This window comes from Microtus ochrogaster, linkage group LG2 (assembly GCF_000317375.1).
Source record: "Microtus ochrogaster isolate Prairie Vole_2 linkage group LG2, MicOch1.0, whole genome shotgun sequence".
NCBI lineage: Eukaryota > Metazoa > Chordata > Mammalia > Rodentia > Cricetidae > Microtus > Microtus ochrogaster.
Window position 1 is genome coordinate 2,794,109 of NC_022028.1, and position 20,156 is coordinate 2,814,264.

The window sequence follows — 20,156 nt, forward strand, 5'->3', positions numbered from 1 at the left end:
CAGGTCTCGGGTCAGGAGTGGACCTACTGTTCACTCTGTAGAAGAGGCTTGAAGTTAGGGAGATCCACCTGCCTCTGCCTCCCTACTGCTGGGACTAAAGGCATGTGCCACCATGCCAGACAGATCTCCTATTCTTAGTGACGGGCAGGAGGGGCTTTCCTCCAAGTGGAGAGGAATGCTTAGGAGTTGCTGTAGATTGGAGGGCAGGCGGTAAGGGGAGGGGAGGGGAGGGCAAGACCCAGCCCCCTTCTCCTGTGCCTCCTCAGGCTCCTCCAGGATCGAGCTTGGGCCCACCTTGCCTGGATACCAATCAAGTCTCAAGCTGGCCTCAGTTTCGGACCCTCCTGCAGCAGTTTCCTCCACAGGACAGTGACGTGGGTCCCCCCCCTCGGATTCCCCTCGCTCCTCCTTCGCTCCCTCTCCACACCTTGTTACTTACTGTGTAGTAAGAGTCTTGGTCTAGAATTCAAGACATATGACTAAAAGGCTCAGTTTTGCCCGTAGCTGGAGGAAGCAATTCCCTTTAGCTTGAGTTCCACAGCTAATGACAGACAGGTGCAGGAATACATGTCCTGCGCATCACAAGGCTTAGCTTAAGAGCAAATGGGAAAATGGACATGAACGGCATCTGCAACCAAGAATGGGGTGCACGAATGTAGAAATGTGGTTGTTCAGTATTTATTGAGGGCCCCAGCATGTGCAGCCTAAAGACTTACAATTCACCGAGAGGCAAGACAGTCTATGGAGCAGAGAACACATGTGAAAGGGATTCTGGGACCTAGCTCAATGGGAACAAGGGCCACACTATGTGATGATGGTGCTAAGTGCTACCCGGTGCAGCCCCGAGTGCCGGCCATCTCCGCGGCAGCACATGCGCCATTCCTTCCCAAGGCTCTGCCTCTCTCCCAGCCAGCATCAACCTTAGAGAACATGTCACTCCAGCAGTGTTCTAAGGTTTGGGTGCATGTGGACCTTTCCTTTAGGAGCGCTACTGTCTGGCCCTAGGGGAGGAGGAACTGACCCAACTGCGGCTCTTCTGTGCCCAGCGGAAGCAGAAATCCATGGGACAGGGGGTGGCCCGCTTGTTACCTCCCAAGCTTGAAGGATACACCTGTGAGAAGGTAGGGAGTATGTCTGTTCCTTCTCCATCCCTGAGCCTTTCCCTTCCTCCGCCCTTTGCTCTGCAGAAAGGGTTGGGGGGAGTTTAGCAGAGAAATGTTTTTAGGGTTGGTGATTTGGTAAATGTTAGGGAAAGGAGGAAGCCAGGTTTGGGGAGTTGACTTCTGCGGTGGAGATGAGCCTGCAGCATAATGTGAACAGCCAGATTGGGGGATTGGGGATGTGGTTGGAGAGCCATGAGTGAAGCTAAGAAGGTTCAGGTTAAGAGCCCAGGGCCTCTGCTTTGGCAGTGCAAGAAGCTGCTGAATCCAGGAGAGTACGGAGTGTTTGCCGCCAGGGCTGGTGAGCGGTGCTGTTGGCACAGATCCTGTTTTACTTGCCATGCCTGTGGGCAGGCCCTGATAAACCTCATCTACTTTTACCACGATGGACATCTCTACTGTGGCCGCCATCACGCAGAGCTGCTGCGACCTCGATGTCCCACTTGTGACCAGGTAGAGCAAAAGGGGAGAGAGACACTGGGAGAATTCCTCCCCAGAGCCAGCAATGCTGGAGCAGCTGTCACCTTCATAGGCTGGAGGGTCTTGTAGTAGAAGTGGAGAACAGGGTGGAGAGAACGAGGAACTAGCCAGGGCCACTCAAGAGCTCTGCGCACGTGGGACCTTTACCTCTGCTCCCCCAGTGCAAACAGGGGTCTGTAAATTCTCTTGGACTCGGAACATTTTTGGATTCCTGAATCATCACTATGCCAGATGCTCAGTGCTGAGCTTGACCATGCTAGAAAGACCCTAACAACATGAAAGACAGTACTGAGCCTTGGGAGTCAGGAAAGCTCTGGGGCCCAACTTCTGGCTATGCCACCTGCTACATGGAGGATCCGGCCAAAGCCAGTCACCCTCCCAGAATCCTAGAGTTACAAAATACTCCAAATCGGAATGCCTGTGGGCATTTTTTTTTTTTTTGAGCGTTAATGGGTATAAGGTGTGGTTACTGGATGGATGGATGGATGGATGGATGGACGGACGGACGGACGGACGAACGAACGAATCAATCGTTTTCCTCAACCTCTCCCAGCTGATCTTCTCTCAGAGCTGTACCGAGGCAGAAGGACAGCGCTGGCACGAGAACCACTTCTGCTGCCAAGACTGTGCCGGGCCTCTGGGTGCAGGACGTTATGCCCTGCCCGGGGGCAGCCCCTGCTGCCCCAGCTGCTTCGTGAGGCGCTACCGGAGTGCAGATTCTAGCTCAGTAGAGACACTGGAAGGGCTAGCGTCCCTTGGTAAAGAAGGGGACGGTGCGATCTTAAGGGGGAGGGGGCGGCGGTTTAGGCTGATCATAGAAGCGGGGAATCTCCCGGGCCAGAACCCCTCGTCCCATTCCCCATGCTGTCTTCCCACCGCAACCCCCAGACGCGAGCATTGGGGCCCGAAGCTCTCACCGCGCGTCCCTGGCCTGCGCGCTCCGAAGGCCTGAACCCTCCCGGCGGGGCTGCGGCGCCAAACTCGCTCCCGGGCTGGGGACGCGGTCGCTCACTGGTGGACGGAGGCGGGGGCCCTTGGGGTAGACTGGCGGCAGCGGAGGCGCGCACGGCACCAGCCTGGGGCGGGGCGGGAGGCTGCACGCAACCCTGGCCCGCCTCTTGCACAAAGATTTGGGGGCTCTGAGATGGGCATTTCTGACAGGGGAAACAGAACCCGATCCAAGTGTCGGCTGGAACGGTGCCTCCTCGGATGACAAGATCACCTCCCAAGTTACACTTCCCTCTACAGTAGCCAGCTCCACTCTGGAAACCCAGAGTGGGGCGTCCAAAGGGCAGGGCCGAGAGCGCCCTAAGACTCCCGGAAACGCCCAAGAGCACAGCCCCTGCCCCACCTGCTCCTCTTCCTCTGAGTCGGAACCCGAAGGCTTTTTCTTGGGCCAGCGCCTTCCAGGTCCCTGGAAGTCCTCCCCAAACCTCCAGACAGATGACAGAGACATCTCCAGGAAGCACTGCACCATTTGTTAGTGGGGCAGCCCGGAGAGCAGAGTAGTGAGATGGGGGAACCTATGAAACAGGATAACAAGACTGCAGTGTAAAGAACCCGAGACTGAAGGCAGGTAGACACGCGGGACAGTCCCATCCACACTGCACGTTCTCTAACCTGTAGAAAAGTTTCTTGGGGAAACACCACTGCCCAAGCTTCCTGGGTGAGCTAGCCCCTATCCCCAAGGGCTGAGTTTAGCCCCACCGTCAGCACCTTGCTTAAACTAATAGAATGGTGGCGCTACACGGGTAACGCCCTAGGCACCGGGAGGTGGGGCAGCGAGCACCGGCTCCACCTCCGACCTGGGTTCCAAGCTCGTGGAAGCAGCCGGGGGCGGGTCTTCTTGCATCTCACTACCGGTAGGCGGAAGTGCGGGGTCGGAAGTTGCGCGATCAGCCAGCGCCGACTCTGAGCCGCGCACAGGCACTGTGGAGGTGCTCGGTGCTGTTATGGCTTCTAGTGGGATGGCAGTGAGCTCCTCCGGCTCGGCCAACGAGGCCCCCCAGGTTCCAGACAACGTGGGAGACTGGCTCCGCGGCGTCTATCGCTTCGCCACCGATCGGAACGATTTCCGGAGGTAACCGAGGCTGGCCCCTCTCTGATCCTCATAAACTTGTATTTCCCTTTCTTGTGAGGCTGGCAATCCTAGGTGTTTTTTTTTTGTTTTTGTTTTTGTTTTTTAACCACATTGACAACATAGTGGTTTCGCGGTAACTTTCTGTGTTTTGTTGAGGCCGTAGGCTCGTAAAATGCATTGCTGTCAAAAATATCTGCCACGTGCTTCTCAAGGTATCTAGAATGTCGACCTGGACTGTAGCGACGGTTCAGCTGGTGGAAGCGTTTGCCGCCAAGCTTGAGGACTTGAGTTAGATCCCTGGTACCCGCAAGGTGGAGGGAGATAACCAACTCCTGAGGTTGTACTCTGATCTCCACACTCGCACTGTGTCAACATGCAGTATCACACACATACAATTTCATGATTTTTTTTTTTTTTGATTTTCGAGACAGGGTTTCTCTGTAGCTTTGGAGCCTGTCCTGGAACTAGCTCTTGTAGACCAGGCTGACCTCGAACTCACAGAGATCCGCCTGCCTCTGCCTCCCTTGTGCTGGGATTAAAGGCGTGCGCCACCACCGCCCGGCCTGAATGTATTATTTTTAAAAAGTCACCCTGACCTAGGAGGCAGGGAAGAGATGCTAAGGCATAAATCGGAATTTTACGTTAGAGTGTTAAGTTGGCCTTTGCTTGTGTTAGGAATAGATATAAACTCCAAATTCTCACGTGCATATTATGCGACGTATCACTATACCAAGTGTTGATCAAAACCTCCAGAAGGTGGTGTTGATGTAAACTTCCCATGGTATGCCATTAGCTCCATCAAACTCAGTGACCTCAGGGTTAATGAAATATATTTTCTACTCAGGAACTTGATCCTCAATTTGGGACTCTTTGCTGCGGGAGTTTGGCTGGCCAGGAACTTGAGTGACATTGATTTGATGGCACCTCAGCCAGGGGTGTAGCCAAGTAAGCACTTAATTTTCTGTCTCTGCCTATTCCAGTTCTGAAAGACAGCAATTCTGTTGAGCTATTCACAGAAAATAGGAGAGACTTGGTGTAAATCCTCACTCTTGGATTTCTAGGTGAAAGCAGTTTCCTTTTTGTTTTCCAATTTCTAATACCACCTGTTATCTGGTTGCAGAGAATGGAATTCCTGTGTATTCAAACTTCCCAAGACAGCCTACTGTCTAGGACCACCACAAGATACTACCCCCATGGCAGCTGAACCTCCACCCCCTGGGCAGCCCCCAGCTTCAGCTCAAATGTTGACTGCACAACTGTGTGTGCATCCCTACATTTCTGCACAGGGTGATCTCTGCCCTTGTCCCGAGAGGAGTAGTCATGGTTCTTGAAAACAGATTTCAAATAAAGCCTGCACACAAAGACGTTTTATTCTTTTAATAAGAAACTTCTTTCAAAACCACGGTGTAAAAAGTCAGTTTACAAAAACCAAAAAAAAAAAAAAAAAACCAACCATGATTTGTGTTTCACACTCAAGAGACAGCAATGAGCCCCAAACATGAATTGTAATGGAGATGTTTGTCTCATTTAAAAAAGAGAATAGAAAAAAAAAATTGAAAGGGAACCTCCTGCTCCACAGTGATAAAGCTGAACTGCACAGCTGATTCTCAAGGAGTTACTGCTGGTGAGCATTCCTGGGGAAGAAGCCATTAGGTGTTGTTGGGCATTTTAGTTCACCAGGTGGGTTTTCCAGGAACCAGGGAGGCACTGTTTTTGGAATAGAGTGAGATTTGGTGGCAGAAGAGAGCACTGATGTGTGGGTGGAGTCAGCTTGTTAGTGGGCACAAGGAAGCAACTTCCTACCCCCAGACTTATGCTAGTGCCACTGTCTGTTCTGTGGAGAGACTCCTGTGGCCGTGGGACAAGGTGGTGCTAGAAGTAGACTCTCCAGAGTCTCATTTAGTCAAATTTACTAGCATTAAAAAAAAAAATACTGCTTTTTTGTGCAAAGGCCCCTTTGGAACTGGTCTTGGATTACAGGGCGCAAATGAGAAGGGCCAGTGTAACCGGGCCACAGCTGCATGACGATGACAGAGTTACTGCTGGCTGCTTTCCAGAAACTCATGATGTGACTTCCAAACACCCACCGAAACAAAGCGGGGGGGGGGGGCTTTTTTTTTTTGGAGGCAGGATATTTGCAGCCTAGGCTGGCCTCAGTTGAAGATGTGAAGATGGCCTTGAACTCCTATCTTGTTGCCTCCACAGTTGGGAGTCGAGTGTGGTCTACCACGCCTGGTTTTACGTGGTGCTGAGATCAAACTCTGAGCATCAGGCTTGCTAGGTAAGCACTGTACTGACTAAGCCATGTATGATATGGGCTGGGGATACCATTTTCTTGTGAATGAAGAACCTGTGCGATGTGATGCGGGCCAGCAGAAACTGTGAGTAAATTCAGGCCTAGAATTGGCTTCACACGAATCAAGATCCTAGAGTTTATTCTGAGTCACAGATACTCTGAAGTCTGTTTTAGAAACTATTAAGAGACTGGGCTTCATGGCACATACTTAATCCCAGAGGCATGTGGATCTCTGAGGCCAGCTTCGTCTAAATTCCAGGCTAACCAGGGCTACACAGTGAGACCATGCCTTGAAAAAAAAGGTGGGGGCAGGGTCATGACTATGAATACACGGATAAGGCTTGGGTTTGAAGCCATTACTTCCAAAGGCCCATAAAGTGATTAGGAAGCAGTTTTGTAAGCTGTGTTATAGATGCAGAACCCCACATGACCACAGCTAAGCTAGGAAATAGCAGCCTGGTTTTGTTGTTTTGAAGAATAAAACCTTAAAGTATGCTATATGATCCTATAGCTGAGTAGTCTAGTTAGTTAAAAAAATTTCTATTTTGAAAATCAGAATCTAGATAGAATTAAGACATAGCTTTTAAAAATATAGTTTTTTTTTCATTCCAAATTTAAGATATAATCTCAAGTAACTTTACTCTTGCTTTTTGAAGTCATAACGCTGATTTGGCAGTTTTTGTTTGAACTGGTTTACGTGACCTGGAACCCATTGTCTCAGGCATGCTAGCTAAGTGCCGTAGCAGTGAGCTATTTCGTCAGCAGCTGTTGTATTTTAAAAGAAACATGCCAGCATAAGTATGGACAGAGTGAACAAAAGTGACCGCTTGCCCATAGCTACTAAGCTGTGGTGTAGTTAGAGCCATGTGTGAGTTGACAAGTAAATGGCGGTTAAAGGGTAATCCTGGACTGAGAGCAGACAGGAATGTGGAAGAGATGACGTGTACAATCCTGAGAAGGCGCTTTAGCGCTGACAAAAAAGAGAACCACCACTCTTAGCTGGTAAAAACCAAGTGACCCTGGAAAATTTCACCCCAAAGATGCACTCTTTACCTAATTAGTCCCAATTAGGAACTGGGCTGAGAGACCCAGTACCAAATGCACTTTGAATGGTGAGCCTGTCAACACCTTTGGGGAAGTCTCACGAGCTCAGCAGAAACCCTTGGGCTGGAGTGAAAGACAGGCTGTGAACAGCCCGACTCTTGCTAACCTTCCAGTCACTTAGCACCATCACAGCTGCATCTGCCCAGGAAGTCCTGAGAGTGGTGGTGTCAGGGACATCATTTTTGCATCACTCACTCTGCATATTACACAGTGTACTGGTTTGTTGTACAATCTAAAGGTTCACATGTGGGGGGATTTTTCCTACACTGCTTCCTGATGGTTTGTGCAGAAGGGCTCCAGAATTGGTGAAGATTCCACTGCCACTGATTGCCTAACTTCTGATCATTTGGCTCTCCCAACTAGCTGGAAACCCTTCCACATATAAGCTGCAACCCCAGATAGGGATATGGTACACATTCAGGAAAGGGTCACTTTCCAGAAAAGGTCAGCATTAATGTTCAGCATATACAAGAGGCAATGAACAACAGTAATGTATGTTGGCTGCCTTGAAAGACAGCTATCTGATGGAAGATTATAAATACAATTATGGACACTGGAACTCAAGAACTTGCTGGTAAGGACAATTTGCATTCATACACAGGAGATAACAATGTTCTATAAAATCTGATAGCACATACCCTTTAAACACTACAGATCCACCTGCCACTTGACATAACAAAAAGGAACCCTTCCCCTTAACTTTTCAATCTCATGCAAACTGTAATTAAGAACAAGGCACCAAATTTTATGAATTGTATAAAATTAGTTCACAAAGCTTTATCAGTAAAACAAATGTCAGATCTCCCTGGCTTCCCCCCACCCGCCACCATGTTTTCATTCTGCACTACTGTCGACCTCTCAGCACTCCGGAGCACTGCCAGCCAGCCCACCGCATTGGTTTGTCTCCTGAATGTGGATGGAGCTGAAGGCATAACCAGAGCAGGGGACTCACACGATCATGAACTCTAGAAGCCTTGCCACCTTGAACAAAAATAAACTCTGCTATCGAGTCCATAGGACACACGAACACTTCTACAGTTTACAGCTTTATTCATGACATTTTTAGAGACATCTAGAAGTTCTTTACCATGTGGCACTGCCCTCCCATTTCAGCCAGAGGGGCTGGTTAAAGCTGGTAAAGCTGGCAAGAGCTCTGCCTGCCGTTTGATGAGAGCTGCAGTTTCTGGCTGCCACGGGTATCCCTGCTACTTCTGCACTAGCATGGGTGCTGCTCTTAGAGGCAACCACAAGCATGAGGGCCAGGCTAGACTGAGGTAAGAAATCATTTTTGAGGGCTGGGGTGTATTCATCTTGGCTGGCTACAGTGGTAAGTAAACACACCAGCCGATTACAAAGGGTTCAGAGAGAGAGACTGCTGCTGGCAGAGCAGCACCTGGCATTTGGCCTGGGGCCAGCTAGTCAAAGTCTATCTGTTCTCTTCAGAATGTATCAGTGTGATGCCAACTGACACAGCCCTCTAAGGCGCTGCAGGCAGCAGAGAGAGCACAGCACAGCAAGGCAGCCCAGACAGTGCACAGTGCTTCTACAACAGAGATTCATGCTACTGCTCCTGCTGCCTGAAGTGCTTCTGTGGTTGCGGTGGCACCTTCATGAGGGTGGCTCAGTGGAGACAGCTAGTTTTAGATAGAACTCATTTTAACTCATTAATCTCATATGTGGGTGTTCAGTTCAGCTTATAAAGTTCCCATTCTGCTTACTGGTCTTGCTGATAGTTGACATAAAACTTTTTTTTTAAATTGAGTTAGAACCTTCTAATTTTCCTTTAAGTGTTTATATTGATTAATGTTTTCCCCTCTAAACAGTCAGATCTATATTCTCTGCCTGCAAGTTCTCTTTCTAGAATAAATAACACAGGGTTTAAGATGAGGTGCAATCCAGTCTTGTTTCCTTTTTTACTCCCAATAGTTTGTTATTTTCATTTTTCAGACAAGGTCTCACAATGTAGCCTCAAACTCATAATCCTCCTGCCTCACCCAAGCAAGTGCCGTCCTTCCAGGGGTGTACCAGCACACCGAGCTTTGTTTTTGAATGGGCTTTGCTACCATGGTAACAAATCACTATCATGTACCTTTGTAATGTGGACCTCAGGGTACAGCTTTATATCAGAACCTCAGGCAGCGTGGACAACCGGGACACTTTAAAACAGTGTCCTGGAGAGGAGGAGGCCGTGCAAAGCTCACAAAAAAGCCTGCAGTAGACAGTAAAAACCAAACAGCACAAAAATGCCATACATTATCGCTTCCAAATAAAAGCTAATACAGAAACCTCACAGTGTTGTAAAAAAGCAAGTTTAAATCTAGCCACCCATCCCTGTCAGGGAGCTGTTTTCTGTCTGATTTCTTCCATGTCTCAGTGATGTCTGGCAGGCCTACGAGAGTTCATCTCCAATGAGGGCAGCAGTAAATACTACGGGTGTGCCTGGGAAATGGAACAGTGCGTCCTTTAGCCTCACTGTCTCTGTGCCCCACCCCTTCAACTCCCTTCAAGTGACAACTGTACTACATTAACACAAGCTACTTATTCACAGGAGAGGCTGTGGGCACTGCACAGGTCACCGCAGAGAGAATGAGAGTTTACTGTGCTTCTGTCTGGGCATTTGACTCCATTTAGAAATGGAGCAAATTTTAAAGATGTGTTTTTACTAATAGCAGAGTAAAAGACAGGAGTAAAAGACAGGAGTCTCTCTACTGCATGGACTGAGGGCAGGAGAGAATGGGTAGCAGAGTGGGAAGAGAACATGAAAGGCCACAACCAAGAGCTGGACAAACGGTCAGTTCCTAGGGAAGCGAAAGCTCCAAACCTTGTGAGCACCAATGTTGTAGGTGCAGGAGAGAAGCTACATAGCACACAAGGTAAGACCCTAGGGCAGCAGGCACTGGGACAATCCCCACTCGCCTTCCCGAATTCTGAGAAGGCTTCTGAACACTGACCCAAACCACAAGCTGGTTCCAGACCTGAGCCAGGGTCCTGCTACAGGACTGGAGGAGTCAGGAGTGTCCGGCTTAACATGCGCAGACCGACCATGCGCTGGTCTGTGCCTCCTATGACTGCCTCTTCAACGGGAAAGGGCTGCTAGGCCCTATCTCCCAGTCAGCGTAGAGTGAGAGGACAGCACCTCAGGAGAAGCCTGGCTCTAAAAAGCCTTCCTATTTGGCACAGGGAGATCTGCTCCATGCCCCTCACTCCCTTGATGGTCACCTCTTCTGTGAGATAAATCCTGTGGCTTTACCTTCCACTTTGGAACCAATCTTTCCCACCAGCTGCCAGCCCTGGGCCCCTCCTCATGTGCTCTGTGCAGTGCTGCAGAAAGATCCTGATTAGTAGGGGGCTCACGACAGAGAGAAGACAGACATGGCTGCTCTCCTGGCTGGGTGATCACTTGCCCACCCCCCTCCAGGTCCCTCAATTATCCAGAAGCAACTGACAAAAGAATCTTCATAGAAGTTACTCCTTTAGATTTGTTTTATGAAAGGAGGGAATTTTAAAATGTTTTCAAAAGTGACTACCAATTTTTTGACAGGGCAGAAATCACCTGGCATTCTCTCCTTTAGGCCTAGAGAGGCAAGCCCAGTGATCTGTTACTGTGCAAGCCTTATTACCCATGAGGAAAAAGGTAAGGACATTTTACTGCATGCCTCCCAGTCAGGGGAGCGTGTATGTTCTGCCTTCGTCCTTGCTGCTGGACTGCACCTGAGCTCGGAGTTGGGTTTCTGAGAGTCTTGCGCTGCCCTGAACTGTTCTTCGAGTGTAAAAAAGGATGTAGGCCTGGGTTTTGCACACGTCCTCGACACTGCATACATCCAGCTTTGAGTCATTGCAGTGGACCCAAAAACCTAGGAAACCAGAAGAGAGAAAGAGAAAATGATAAGCTAGTTTACATCTCTAGACAGGTGCTGCCAGGAGATGGGGAGAGAACGCGGGGGACAGAGCCACCTTCTGATTACTGGTGGGGAGGCAGGGTCACCCCACTATCACCAAAAGACTCTTGCCTTCGGTACTGATGGACCAATTTTGTCCTTGTTTCCTTTATCTCTTTTTATTGTCTGCTAAAGCCTCCACAGTGCCCCAAATGTCCTCAGAGTCATTTGAGTGAGACTAGAGATTTGTAACATATCACCGTGAAGTTAAAAGGCCCCATTCTTTTTGCATGACCAAGAAGGAAGCTGAGGTCTGCAGAAATTCCATCAGTAATCAATACTACTGATGATACTGTACTAGCCTCCAGCACTAGATCTAAGTACTTAGATATGGTTAGTTCTTTTCATTCCTAAGCATAACCTTATGTCCTTACCAAACCCCCAACTTTCATAAAGCTTCTCACTGAATCTTAATGTATCTAATTTGTCCCTAGCTGACCCAGGGGGATGGAAATAATGCAAAGCAATACAGAGTGAACAAACCAACCCTTTTCCATGTCCCCGACCCTACAGAGTAAAGCGCACGCACCTCCCTCTGTGTTGTAGCAATAGGCTGTGTAGTGTCCTGAGCCAAACCCTTTCCCGTGATGCATGACCACTGCGGAGAGATCATAGGCAAAGGTCTCTTTGTCAAGAGAGGAGAGCATGTCCCTGCAGCAGTAAGGTTCCATGGTTAATACCTGGTCAAAGACGACATGGACCCCAATCTTCTCACGATGATTACGGCCAGACCACCTAGAACATGGAATGAATTTCTTACTCATTAAACTAGTTAAACAAGAAGCTAGGAAAATAATTTTTGTTTCTCTTTTTGCCCCCCCTCCCCCGCTAATCCATGTGCATATCTGCTGTGACAGTTCCATGGAGTATTTGAACCTACAAACCCCTAAAGAATGGTTCAGAGCGGGTAATGGTGGCACACACCTTTAATCCCAACACTTGGGAGGCAGAGGTAGTAGGATCTCTGTTCTCTGTGACTTTGAGGCCAGCCTGATCTACAGAGTGAGTTCTAGGACAGGCTCCAAAGCTACAGAGAAGCCCTGTTTTGAAAAAACCTAAGAAAGAAACATGGCCTCTATATAGTCTGTTACTTGCCCCTTTCATTGTTATTTTATACTGAATCCTTGGGATGAATCTGTGTAAGCCCAAACAAGGCTAGGAGAGGATTGGCAGACATTGGGTGCAAGCTAGAAATGAAACAAGGCAAGAGGGCTGAACCCCAGGCTGCTGGCTCCAGCATCAGCTTTTCTTACTGGACAAGAACCATTGACTCTCCACAGCAAGTGCAAGGTGCCACAGAAACAGGCTTCTCCTTCTCATACCAAAAAAAAGACATCTGTCCTCCCCAACCCTCGAGGCAGCTCATCCCAAAGCTCACCTGAATCTTTTAAGGTGCAGCCGGAGGACCTGAGGTAGTCTGTAGATCATTAACTGCTTTCTGGCTTCACTCAGAACAAGGGGTTTGGGGTTAGATTTTCGTCGTTTGCCTATATGGTTTGGAAAGGTGTAAGACATAGGCAGTGAGGAGCATCAACCACAGTCACTGGCCACTCAATAGACATTCTCCTTAGTTTTATTTATGGTAGTAATACGACACATCCCAAAATTGTCTGCATTTCCCAGCTTCACAGGCCCAAATGCAGTGGCTCTGAAGTTGTGGCTAAGATGAAAAGGGTGATGGGACCCTGAGTTAACTTTGAGGATAGGAGCTTTAAACCCAAATAGTGAAACAGTAGGAGCCTGCATTCCTTGATGCCTGTGCAGCCACATGTTAGCCTTGGGATGTCCTCCAGATTCTTTTATATGACAGTCACTGTTATTGGGCTTTTAAAAGCAGCCAAACCTGATCCTGATACATCTGCTTTTAAATTTTTGCCACCAGCAGCTTCCAGAGGTGATATGGGTCCTGGGTAGTATATTGCAGGTGTCATGACTTTCTTGGAATACAATAGACGGCTGCTACCACAGTGAACACACTGAGTTGAACACCAGGGTTCTATGCTTTTACATCCCTATCACTTAAATTATCATGCACTTTATGTTTAAAGGGCTTTTTCTTTTCACAGACAGGCCTAGCTGAACTTCCTCCTTATAACTAAACTCTGAGTCTCAGCTCCCTCACGAGGAGATATATTTTTTGAATGTTACATATATTTAACGCTTAAAAAAAGATGATAAATTATCATTACTAAAGGACAGAATATGAAAGCAGTTTTTTCCAACATGTTTTGTTTATGTTATACATAAACTTTAAAAAAAATAAACTTTGGTAGTTGTGATGGCTAATTTTAGTTGTCACCTTGATACACCTGGGAAGAGGGATCCTAATTGAAGAACTGGTTACATCAGATTGGCCTGTGAGCATGTATGTGTGGGATTTCCTTGATTGTTGATGGACATAGGAGAGTATAGCCCACTGTGGGTGCTCTACCAATGGGCAATTGGGCCTAGATGGCATAAGAAAGGTAGCTGATTGGAGCTTGGAAGCAAGCCAGGAAGTAGCTTTCCCCCAGGGTTTCTGCTCCAAACTCTTACCTTGAGTTCCTTCCTTGACTCCCCTTGATGAACTGCATATAACCTATAGGCTAAAATAAACCCTTTCCTCCCCAAGTTGCTGTTGGTAATGTCGTTTATCACAGCAACAGAAAGCTAACTAGGGCAGTAGTTCTGTGTTTTTATGCCACAGATTTAAAATATATTTCTCTTTCTCTCTCACATTCCGTTACCCTCTTAGCCTCCTTGTTCTGGCAACTTACTCTATAGACCAGGCTGGCCTCAAACTCAAAGATCCGCCCGAGCCGGGCGGTGGTGGCGCACGCCTTTAATCCCAGCACTTGGGAGGCAGAGGCAGGTGGATCTCTGTGAGTTCGAGACCAGCCTGGTCTACAGAGCTAGTTCCAGAACAGGCTCCAAAGCCATAGAGAAACCCTGTCTCGAAAAACAAAAAAACAAAAAAACAAAAAAAAAAGATCCACCTGAATGCTGGGGTTAAAGGCATGTGCCACCATTGCCTGGCTGAAATGTGTTTCTTTTTTCTTTTTTTTAGAGTTATTAATTATATATACAGTGTTCTATTTGCATGTATGCCTGCATGCCAAGAGAGGGCATACAGATCTTATTATAGGTGGTTGTGAGCCACCATGTGGTCTGGAATTGAACTCCAGACCGCTGGAAGAGCAGCCATTTCTCCAGCCCCTGAAGTGTGTTTCTTATAGACAAGGTGGGAAGGTAGCCAGGTTCATCTGGTCCAGTGGTTCCCAACCTCTGGGTGAAGACCCCAAAGGGGTCAAATGATCCTTTTGTCACAGGGGTTGCCAAAGACCATTGGAAAACACAGATGTTTACATTATAATAGCAAAATTACAGTTATGAGGTAGAAATGAAAATAATTTTATTGGTGGGGTCACCACAACATGAGGAGCTGTATTAAAAGGTTGCAGAGTTATGAAGGTTGAGAACCACTGGTCTAAACCAAAAGAACAAATGCTGACTCTAATTTTGTTTCTAAACTATAGACTTGTGAGTGAAATGGAGCCCTAAATCCTTAGAAAATAGACAATGGGAATAAAACCTGTGTTTCAACTGGAGACCTCTGTAAGCACTTTACTGATCCCTTAGAGGTGGTCCAGCTGCTTGTCTCTAAGCTGTTGCTCTCAGGGCTCAGAGTAGAAAGCATGGCATCTGATTTCAAGTCCTGTTTGTAGCACTTGTGAAAACAGCCCTCTGTGACAACAAGACATGAAGGGAGGGCTAGCTGCTCAGGGCAGACTGCATCAGAGTGCATGTGTTGCTACAGATGTGCTTGGTAACATGGGGGGCAGGGGTTCACAGGCAGGAAATATGTCAGTATATATGCTTGCCCCTGATTGGACCTGATGGGAAATGCCATGAATTGTGGGTTTTCCTTCTTAAGCCACTGCAAACTGTTATTCTTGGCTATTTCCCAGGAACCTGGGTGTGGACCTGGCCAGAGCCCACCCACCTGGCCAGTACTTAATTAAAAATTGCTTCAAATTTGGCTTTAAATTGTGGTAGTGGTCTTATTCTCAATTGGTGGGATTAACAATTATGTTAATACATAAAAATACATAACTTTGTATTTTTCATTTCTAAATCTTTATTAGGTCATAAAATCCGACACCAGGGTTGGAGACATTGCTCAGCATTCAGAGTACTGGCTGCTTCTGCAAGACAACCCAGGTCTGGTTCCCAAGGCCCACATGGCTGCTCAAAGCCAGTTCTAGCAGATTTGAAGCCCTCTTCTGACTTCATATGGTCACATGGTGCATAGGCATACATACAGGGAAATACACACATAAAAACAAGCCAATCTTTAAATACCATCACCAGACACAAGCACCCATACATTTGCTGTGCACGTCTATGTATGCATGCTGGGCCAGCAGAAGCACTAGGTGTGAATATAATGACAGAGAAGGGCCTGCACATGTCCATGTAACCACACAAAAATTTAAATTAAACCAATGACACAGACTCAGTACAAAAACATACTTTCTTATCTTACAGCACTCAAATGGGGTATGCCACCTGAATTTAGGCTAAATAAGAACTATCAGACTACATGTGTGAGCCTGGGACCCCACAGTATTATGAACTATCAGACTACATGTGTGAGCCTGGGACTCCACAGTATTATGAAGCTAAGTACTAATGCTCCCACAGCCTGATTCAGAAACCACATTCATATACTTATCAGTCAGAAGGGTCAAAGGAGGCACAATGCTTATCTTAGGCCATTGTTTTCAGTGTTAAAGTGTGCGTACATAGGTGTGTGTGCTATGGCAATCTGTTCTCTCTAGCTACCTCTCTGGGTTCTAAGGACTGAATTTCAGGTCACCAGACTTGTGTAAAAGAACCTTTACTCACTGGGCCATCTCACTGGCCCAGGTCTGTTTTTAATATGTAAAGTCCATATTAGTTTTTTATAGAGACAGAAAAATATCTTTAAAAGATGGTTTAGACCCACTTAGTGTCTCCACATTTCTTGATTAAAGGGTCAAAAGCAGCTCCTTAAATTGTATTCCAGTTGCAATCCCCGCCCCCTCCATGCAGCACTCACTGTTACACTGGTCACAAGCGTAGATTCTCCCCTCCAGGGCCTCTGTCTCGGTAAACTTGGCCAGCATCTCAGTGAGCAGGCACTCTGTCTGATTCAAAGGGACAAACCCCTTTTCTATGCAGTGGTAGCGTTCAGGGAATTCCAGGGACAGATCCCAAAAGGGCTCAATGGTATTGGATTTATAATTGCATGATACACATGTAACCTAGAATGATAAGATTGGTTTGCAGATTATATAGTTTCCATGCTTCCCACATACAATTTTGCTTGTTGTAAAGAAGACATAAAATCACCAACCACTTCTCCCAAAAAGGTTAATAAGAACTTAAATAACTGCAGTAAAAGCACTGGGACACATTGTGTTAATAAGAACTTAAATAACTGCAGTAAAAGCACTGGGAACATACAGCATTTCCAACCATGCTGTAACTGAGGAGCCACAGGGCACCCCTGCTTTTCCCCCTCTCTCCCAATGAATGCTGCCTCAGTGGAGATAGCAAGTTACCTTGGAGGCATTCATTGGGCTTATAGAACTGGCAGGTCACTGTCTGCTTTGTGAACCCACAAATTCTTCTCACTTGGTCCTTCCAGGTAGCAAATTTACCTCTTCTACCTTCCTTCCTTCCCTTTCTCCCATACTCCCCTCATTCGTATTTTCCTTTAACATAAAATCTCACTGTGTATTCCTACTGGCCTAGAACTCATTATATAGCCCAGCTGGCCTTGAATTCTGGTTTCTCTTACTTCAGCCTCCCAAGTGTTGCTGTGGTGACTTCCCATTTCCTACAATGTCCCATCAGCTGCACCTCAGAATGCTGTCGTTAGACTTGCTCTTATACCATAATATTCCCAGATGCCATTTTACATGCAGAAAGGAAGGAGAAAGCCCTCAGTTTCCCTTCCTAGACTACTCATCATACTTCCCAAAATCTTAATAAGTGAGGTACAAAACCTCTGTAACTCAGTGGAGAGGTTTTACCCAATTCTCCTTACATTGTCCACCCTTTATTTTTAAAAATCTATAATAATTCTTTTTGTGCATATTTTTATTAGGCCTGGGAATCTTTGCTTAAGTCTTGACATGGTCTTGATCCTGAAAATGAAAGATAATAAGGACATGAAGTCTATAATCCAGCACTGAGAGATGGAGTCAGGAGGACCAGAAGTTTAATAACCTCAGCTGCATAGTTAAAACACATTGAGCTACTGGGGACCATATATTTGGGGTGGTTATGGGTAGTGGGAAGGAGGCTTACTTGGCCTTTGGCATAGTTCCAATTACTACTTATAAATCAAAGGAAAGGCTCTTTCAAACGACTTTGGAAACAGTTTTCTACACAAACTGTTCAGTTTTATAAACTGGACTAAAGATCAAGACACACAGAACCTCAAGTTCACCTTCATCATCACCAGCATACAGTGTCAGGTACAAACAACCATTTTGAAACATGCAAAGTCTCAAAAATACTGGTTATACTAATTAGTTAGCCCAGGGATCTGGAAGCCCAACTACACACCTACCTGACTGAGCAGCTGCCCGTGAAATATGGTGTTCACCACCTTTAAGACCTGTTTGGTGAGCTTCCTCTGGGAGAAGGGGATGAGGATCCGGCGCGTGGAGCCCTCAGACTCAAGTTCCTGCTGCACCTTGTGCAGCAGTTCACAGAGAAATTCCTGTGCGTCCTGCTGGTCGTAGCCACGGAAGGCGGGAATGAGGCTCCACACTGAGTGAAGCATGGCAAAGGGCGATACCAGTGCCCACTTCCCAGACCACATGACTCGGAAGAGGGTGTGCAGTTCGTGGCAGAGGGAAATGTGCTTTGAACTGGGTTCCTTGTTCTGAATGAGCTCCAGGCTTCTGCTGATCGAGGCTCCACTGTTCCAGCAGAAGCCTTGAGGTTCGTATCCCTGGGCAGGGTCGCTCTTTATTGATAACTCTGCGGCAGAGCTGCTGGCTGGCCTACCAGAGAGCTGAGCCTTCCCGTTGGTTGCTTGGGGAAACAGGTGCTCAGAGGTGGAAGGGTTGAGGTTCAGGAAGCATTCCCGGAATTTCTGGAGGTGGCTAAGCACCTGGAGGATGGAGTTCATGTAGCAGGTGTTGCCCAGATTGCGTAGGCCGGTGACACCTGGGGCCACCGCCGGCTGCCGGCGCGGCTTAAGTGTAGCCGCGGACACGCGCCGGGAGGTAGCGAGGGTAGCAGGGCGCACGGCCACAGGCCCAGGCGCGTGCAGGAGCAGGCGCGCACTCTTCCGCGGCGGCGCGCTGGCCAGCTCTTCCAGCAGTCGCCGCTTGACCTCGCGCCTCCGCCGCCGGGCCTCCTCTTTCTTGCGCTCCAGCGCCTCCTCTCGCTGCCGCTGCTCCAGCTGCGCTCGGCCCCTGGAGCTCTTCTCGAACCACAGTCGCAGCGTCTTGGCCAGCAAGCGCTGGCGCCTGTACCACAGAGCCGTGAGCATCTGTGGCTGTCCCTGAGGAGTGCGCTGCGGTGGGACCACGTCCTCGCCTGCAGCTGTAGACCGTAGCATCCGACCACGCCTCGCGGGCTGGTCCTGCTTTTGGCCTTGCACCGCCAGGAGGGAGCTTCTCAGCAGCTTCAGGTCCCCCTCGGGGTTGTCATTGAGCACGTAATCCTTGCACAGGTAGCAGAACACGTAGAGATCCCGGACCTCCATGGCCAGCGGGTGTCCGGTCTCTTCAAAGTGTTTCAGTGCATGGTTTTCAATGTAGCGGCCGCAGGCCACGTGGGAACACTTGAGGCAGGCCCACGCAGACTCCGTGGTGGAGCACTCCAGACAGCACCACTTCTGAGGGTTTAGGATGGAGTGGTCCTGGGCGAGCCGTAACCGCCCTACATGTTTGCATCTATCCATGTTTTAGAGCAGTCGCCACTCTCTTAATCTGCCCCCAAAAAGAAAAAAAAAGCAGAATTTCAGCAAAATATTTTCCTAGAAAAAAGGGGGTTGTAATTGGCATATCTGTGCAAGACTTATTTTTATTTATTCCTTTTTTTTAAGACTTAGTTTTAAATTCAAAATTTGTTCTTTTGAAAGCAGAAACTGATATTTCAAGTACCACCAGGAGGGAGACAAAAGTCTCCAAACCAACCTGACTACCTTAGGTCAATTTCAGTGTATTTCAAAGCAGAGGTGCAGAATCAGGGAAAGATAAGAAAAAGAACGTCAAATGACAACTAATGAGGCAGCGCCCCAGCCTCAATTTTAGAAGCTAGCCTTTTTAAAGAGGATACATTCTGTAGAGAGAATCGCAAAACTCTCACTGTCTTTATGGAAAAGTAAATAGACAAATAAATCTGATAGGACAAGAGGTGGTGTGGCTATTGGGACCGCAGTTTTCAAGCTAACCACTCAGTCAAAACAAATAAGAAAACAGAGGCAAGCTTGCTTCCCTTTGGTTTTGATACCGACTTAATTTGTAGCCCAGGCTGGCTCAAACTGGTAGCAATCCTTCTGCCTGTGTTTTGAGATAGGGTCTCACTATGTTGCCCTGGCTGGCCTGGAACTCATATGGGGCCCAGGCTGGCGTTGAACTCACAGAGATTTCCTTCTCTGTACCCCTACTTTTGGGATCACTGGTGTGCACCACTATGTCTGGCTTTTTAATATTCTTCATAAGGGAAATATAGTAGGCAATTTATCCAAGGGGATTAAGATGAACAAATATTTTAAAAATGTTTTATTCTTTGGAAATCTTAAATTTTCCCAGGATTAAAAACATCCTAAAGGTGCTAAGGGGTGGTGCACACCTTTAGTCCCAACACTCAAGAAGCAGAGGCAGGTGGATCTCTGTGAGTCTGAGGTCTGCCTGGTCTACAAAGTGAGTTCCAGGAGAGCTAGGGCTACACAGAGAAACCTGTCTTGAAAAACAAAGTCCTAAAGGCAGTTATCTAAATTCTTAAAAATTATTTATTTAGCTGGGCGATGGTGGCGCACGCCTTTAATCCCAGCACTCGGGAGGCAGAGGCAGGTGGATCTCTGTGAGTTCGAGACCAGCCTGGTCTAC

The 20,156-nt window shown here is 47.7% G+C and overlaps 4 protein-coding genes across 10 annotated transcripts in view; 2 read left to right on the forward strand and 2 right to left on the reverse strand.

Moving 5' to 3' along the window:
• The window catches only part of Frs3 (fibroblast growth factor receptor substrate 3), a 16,157-nt gene extending 13,584 nt beyond the window's left edge, over window positions 1–2,573 (reverse strand). Inside the window, exon 1 of the mRNA XM_026785576.1 lies at window positions 2,558–2,573. The gene's annotated coding sequence lies outside the window, so the exon portion shown is untranslated. The remainder of the gene's footprint in view (window positions 1–2,557) is intronic.
• The window catches only part of Prickle4 (prickle planar cell polarity protein 4), a 6,850-nt gene extending 3,709 nt beyond the window's left edge, over window positions 1–3,141 (forward strand). The window contains exons 4-8 of the mRNA XM_013350941.2: window positions 267–374; window positions 984–1,121; window positions 1,410–1,613; window positions 2,194–2,398; window positions 2,802–3,141. Of these exons, the coding sequence (XP_013206395.1) occupies window positions 267–374; window positions 984–1,121; window positions 1,410–1,613; window positions 2,194–2,398; window positions 2,802–3,124 (978 nt within the window). The 3' untranslated portion in view covers window positions 3,125–3,141. The remainder of the gene's footprint in view (window positions 1–266; window positions 375–983; window positions 1,122–1,409; window positions 1,614–2,193; window positions 2,399–2,801) is intronic.
• Window positions 3,142–3,357: 216 nt separating this feature from the next.
• Window positions 3,358–5,078, forward strand: Tomm6 (translocase of outer mitochondrial membrane 6). Its single transcript, XM_005359703.3, has 3 exons — window positions 3,358–3,720; window positions 4,565–4,665; window positions 4,841–5,078. The coding sequence occupies exons 1-2, from the start codon at window positions 3,593–3,595 to the stop codon at window positions 4,659–4,661; spliced, it is 225 nt and encodes a 74-aa protein (XP_005359760.1). The 5' UTR covers window positions 3,358–3,592; the 3' UTR covers window positions 4,662–4,665; window positions 4,841–5,078.
• Window positions 5,079–5,167: 89 nt separating this feature from the next.
• Usp49 (ubiquitin specific peptidase 49) overlaps window positions 5,168–20,156 on the reverse strand; it is a 77,463-nt gene continuing 62,474 nt past the window's right edge. For 4 of the 7 annotated variants that reach the window (XM_026785569.1, XM_005359704.3, XM_026785571.1 and 1 more), the window contains 5 exons: window positions 17,660–19,034; window positions 16,139–16,343; window positions 12,437–12,545; window positions 11,588–11,793; window positions 10,772–10,974 (listed from right to left, as the gene is read on the reverse strand). In XM_026785569.1, the coding sequence (XP_026641370.1) occupies window positions 10,784–10,974; window positions 11,588–11,793; window positions 12,437–12,545; window positions 16,139–16,343; window positions 17,660–19,006 (2,058 nt within the window). In that variant the 5' untranslated portion in view covers window positions 19,007–19,034 and the 3' untranslated portion in view covers window positions 10,772–10,783. The other 3 variants (XM_026785572.1, XM_026785573.1, XM_026785574.1) reach the window with 3 other exon arrangements.

What these genes read in the sequence shown, in the direction of transcription:
- Tomm6 (XM_005359703.3), top strand. Translation starts at nt 3,593, where the DNA reads ATGGCTTCTAGTGGGATGGCAGTGAGCTCCTCCGGCTCGGCCAACGAG. An exon ending in GATCGGAACGATTTCCGGAG is followed by an intron (nt 3,721 to 4,564) that starts GTAACCGAGGCT and finishes TTTTCTACTCAG; the next exon opens with GAACTTGATCCTCAATTTGG.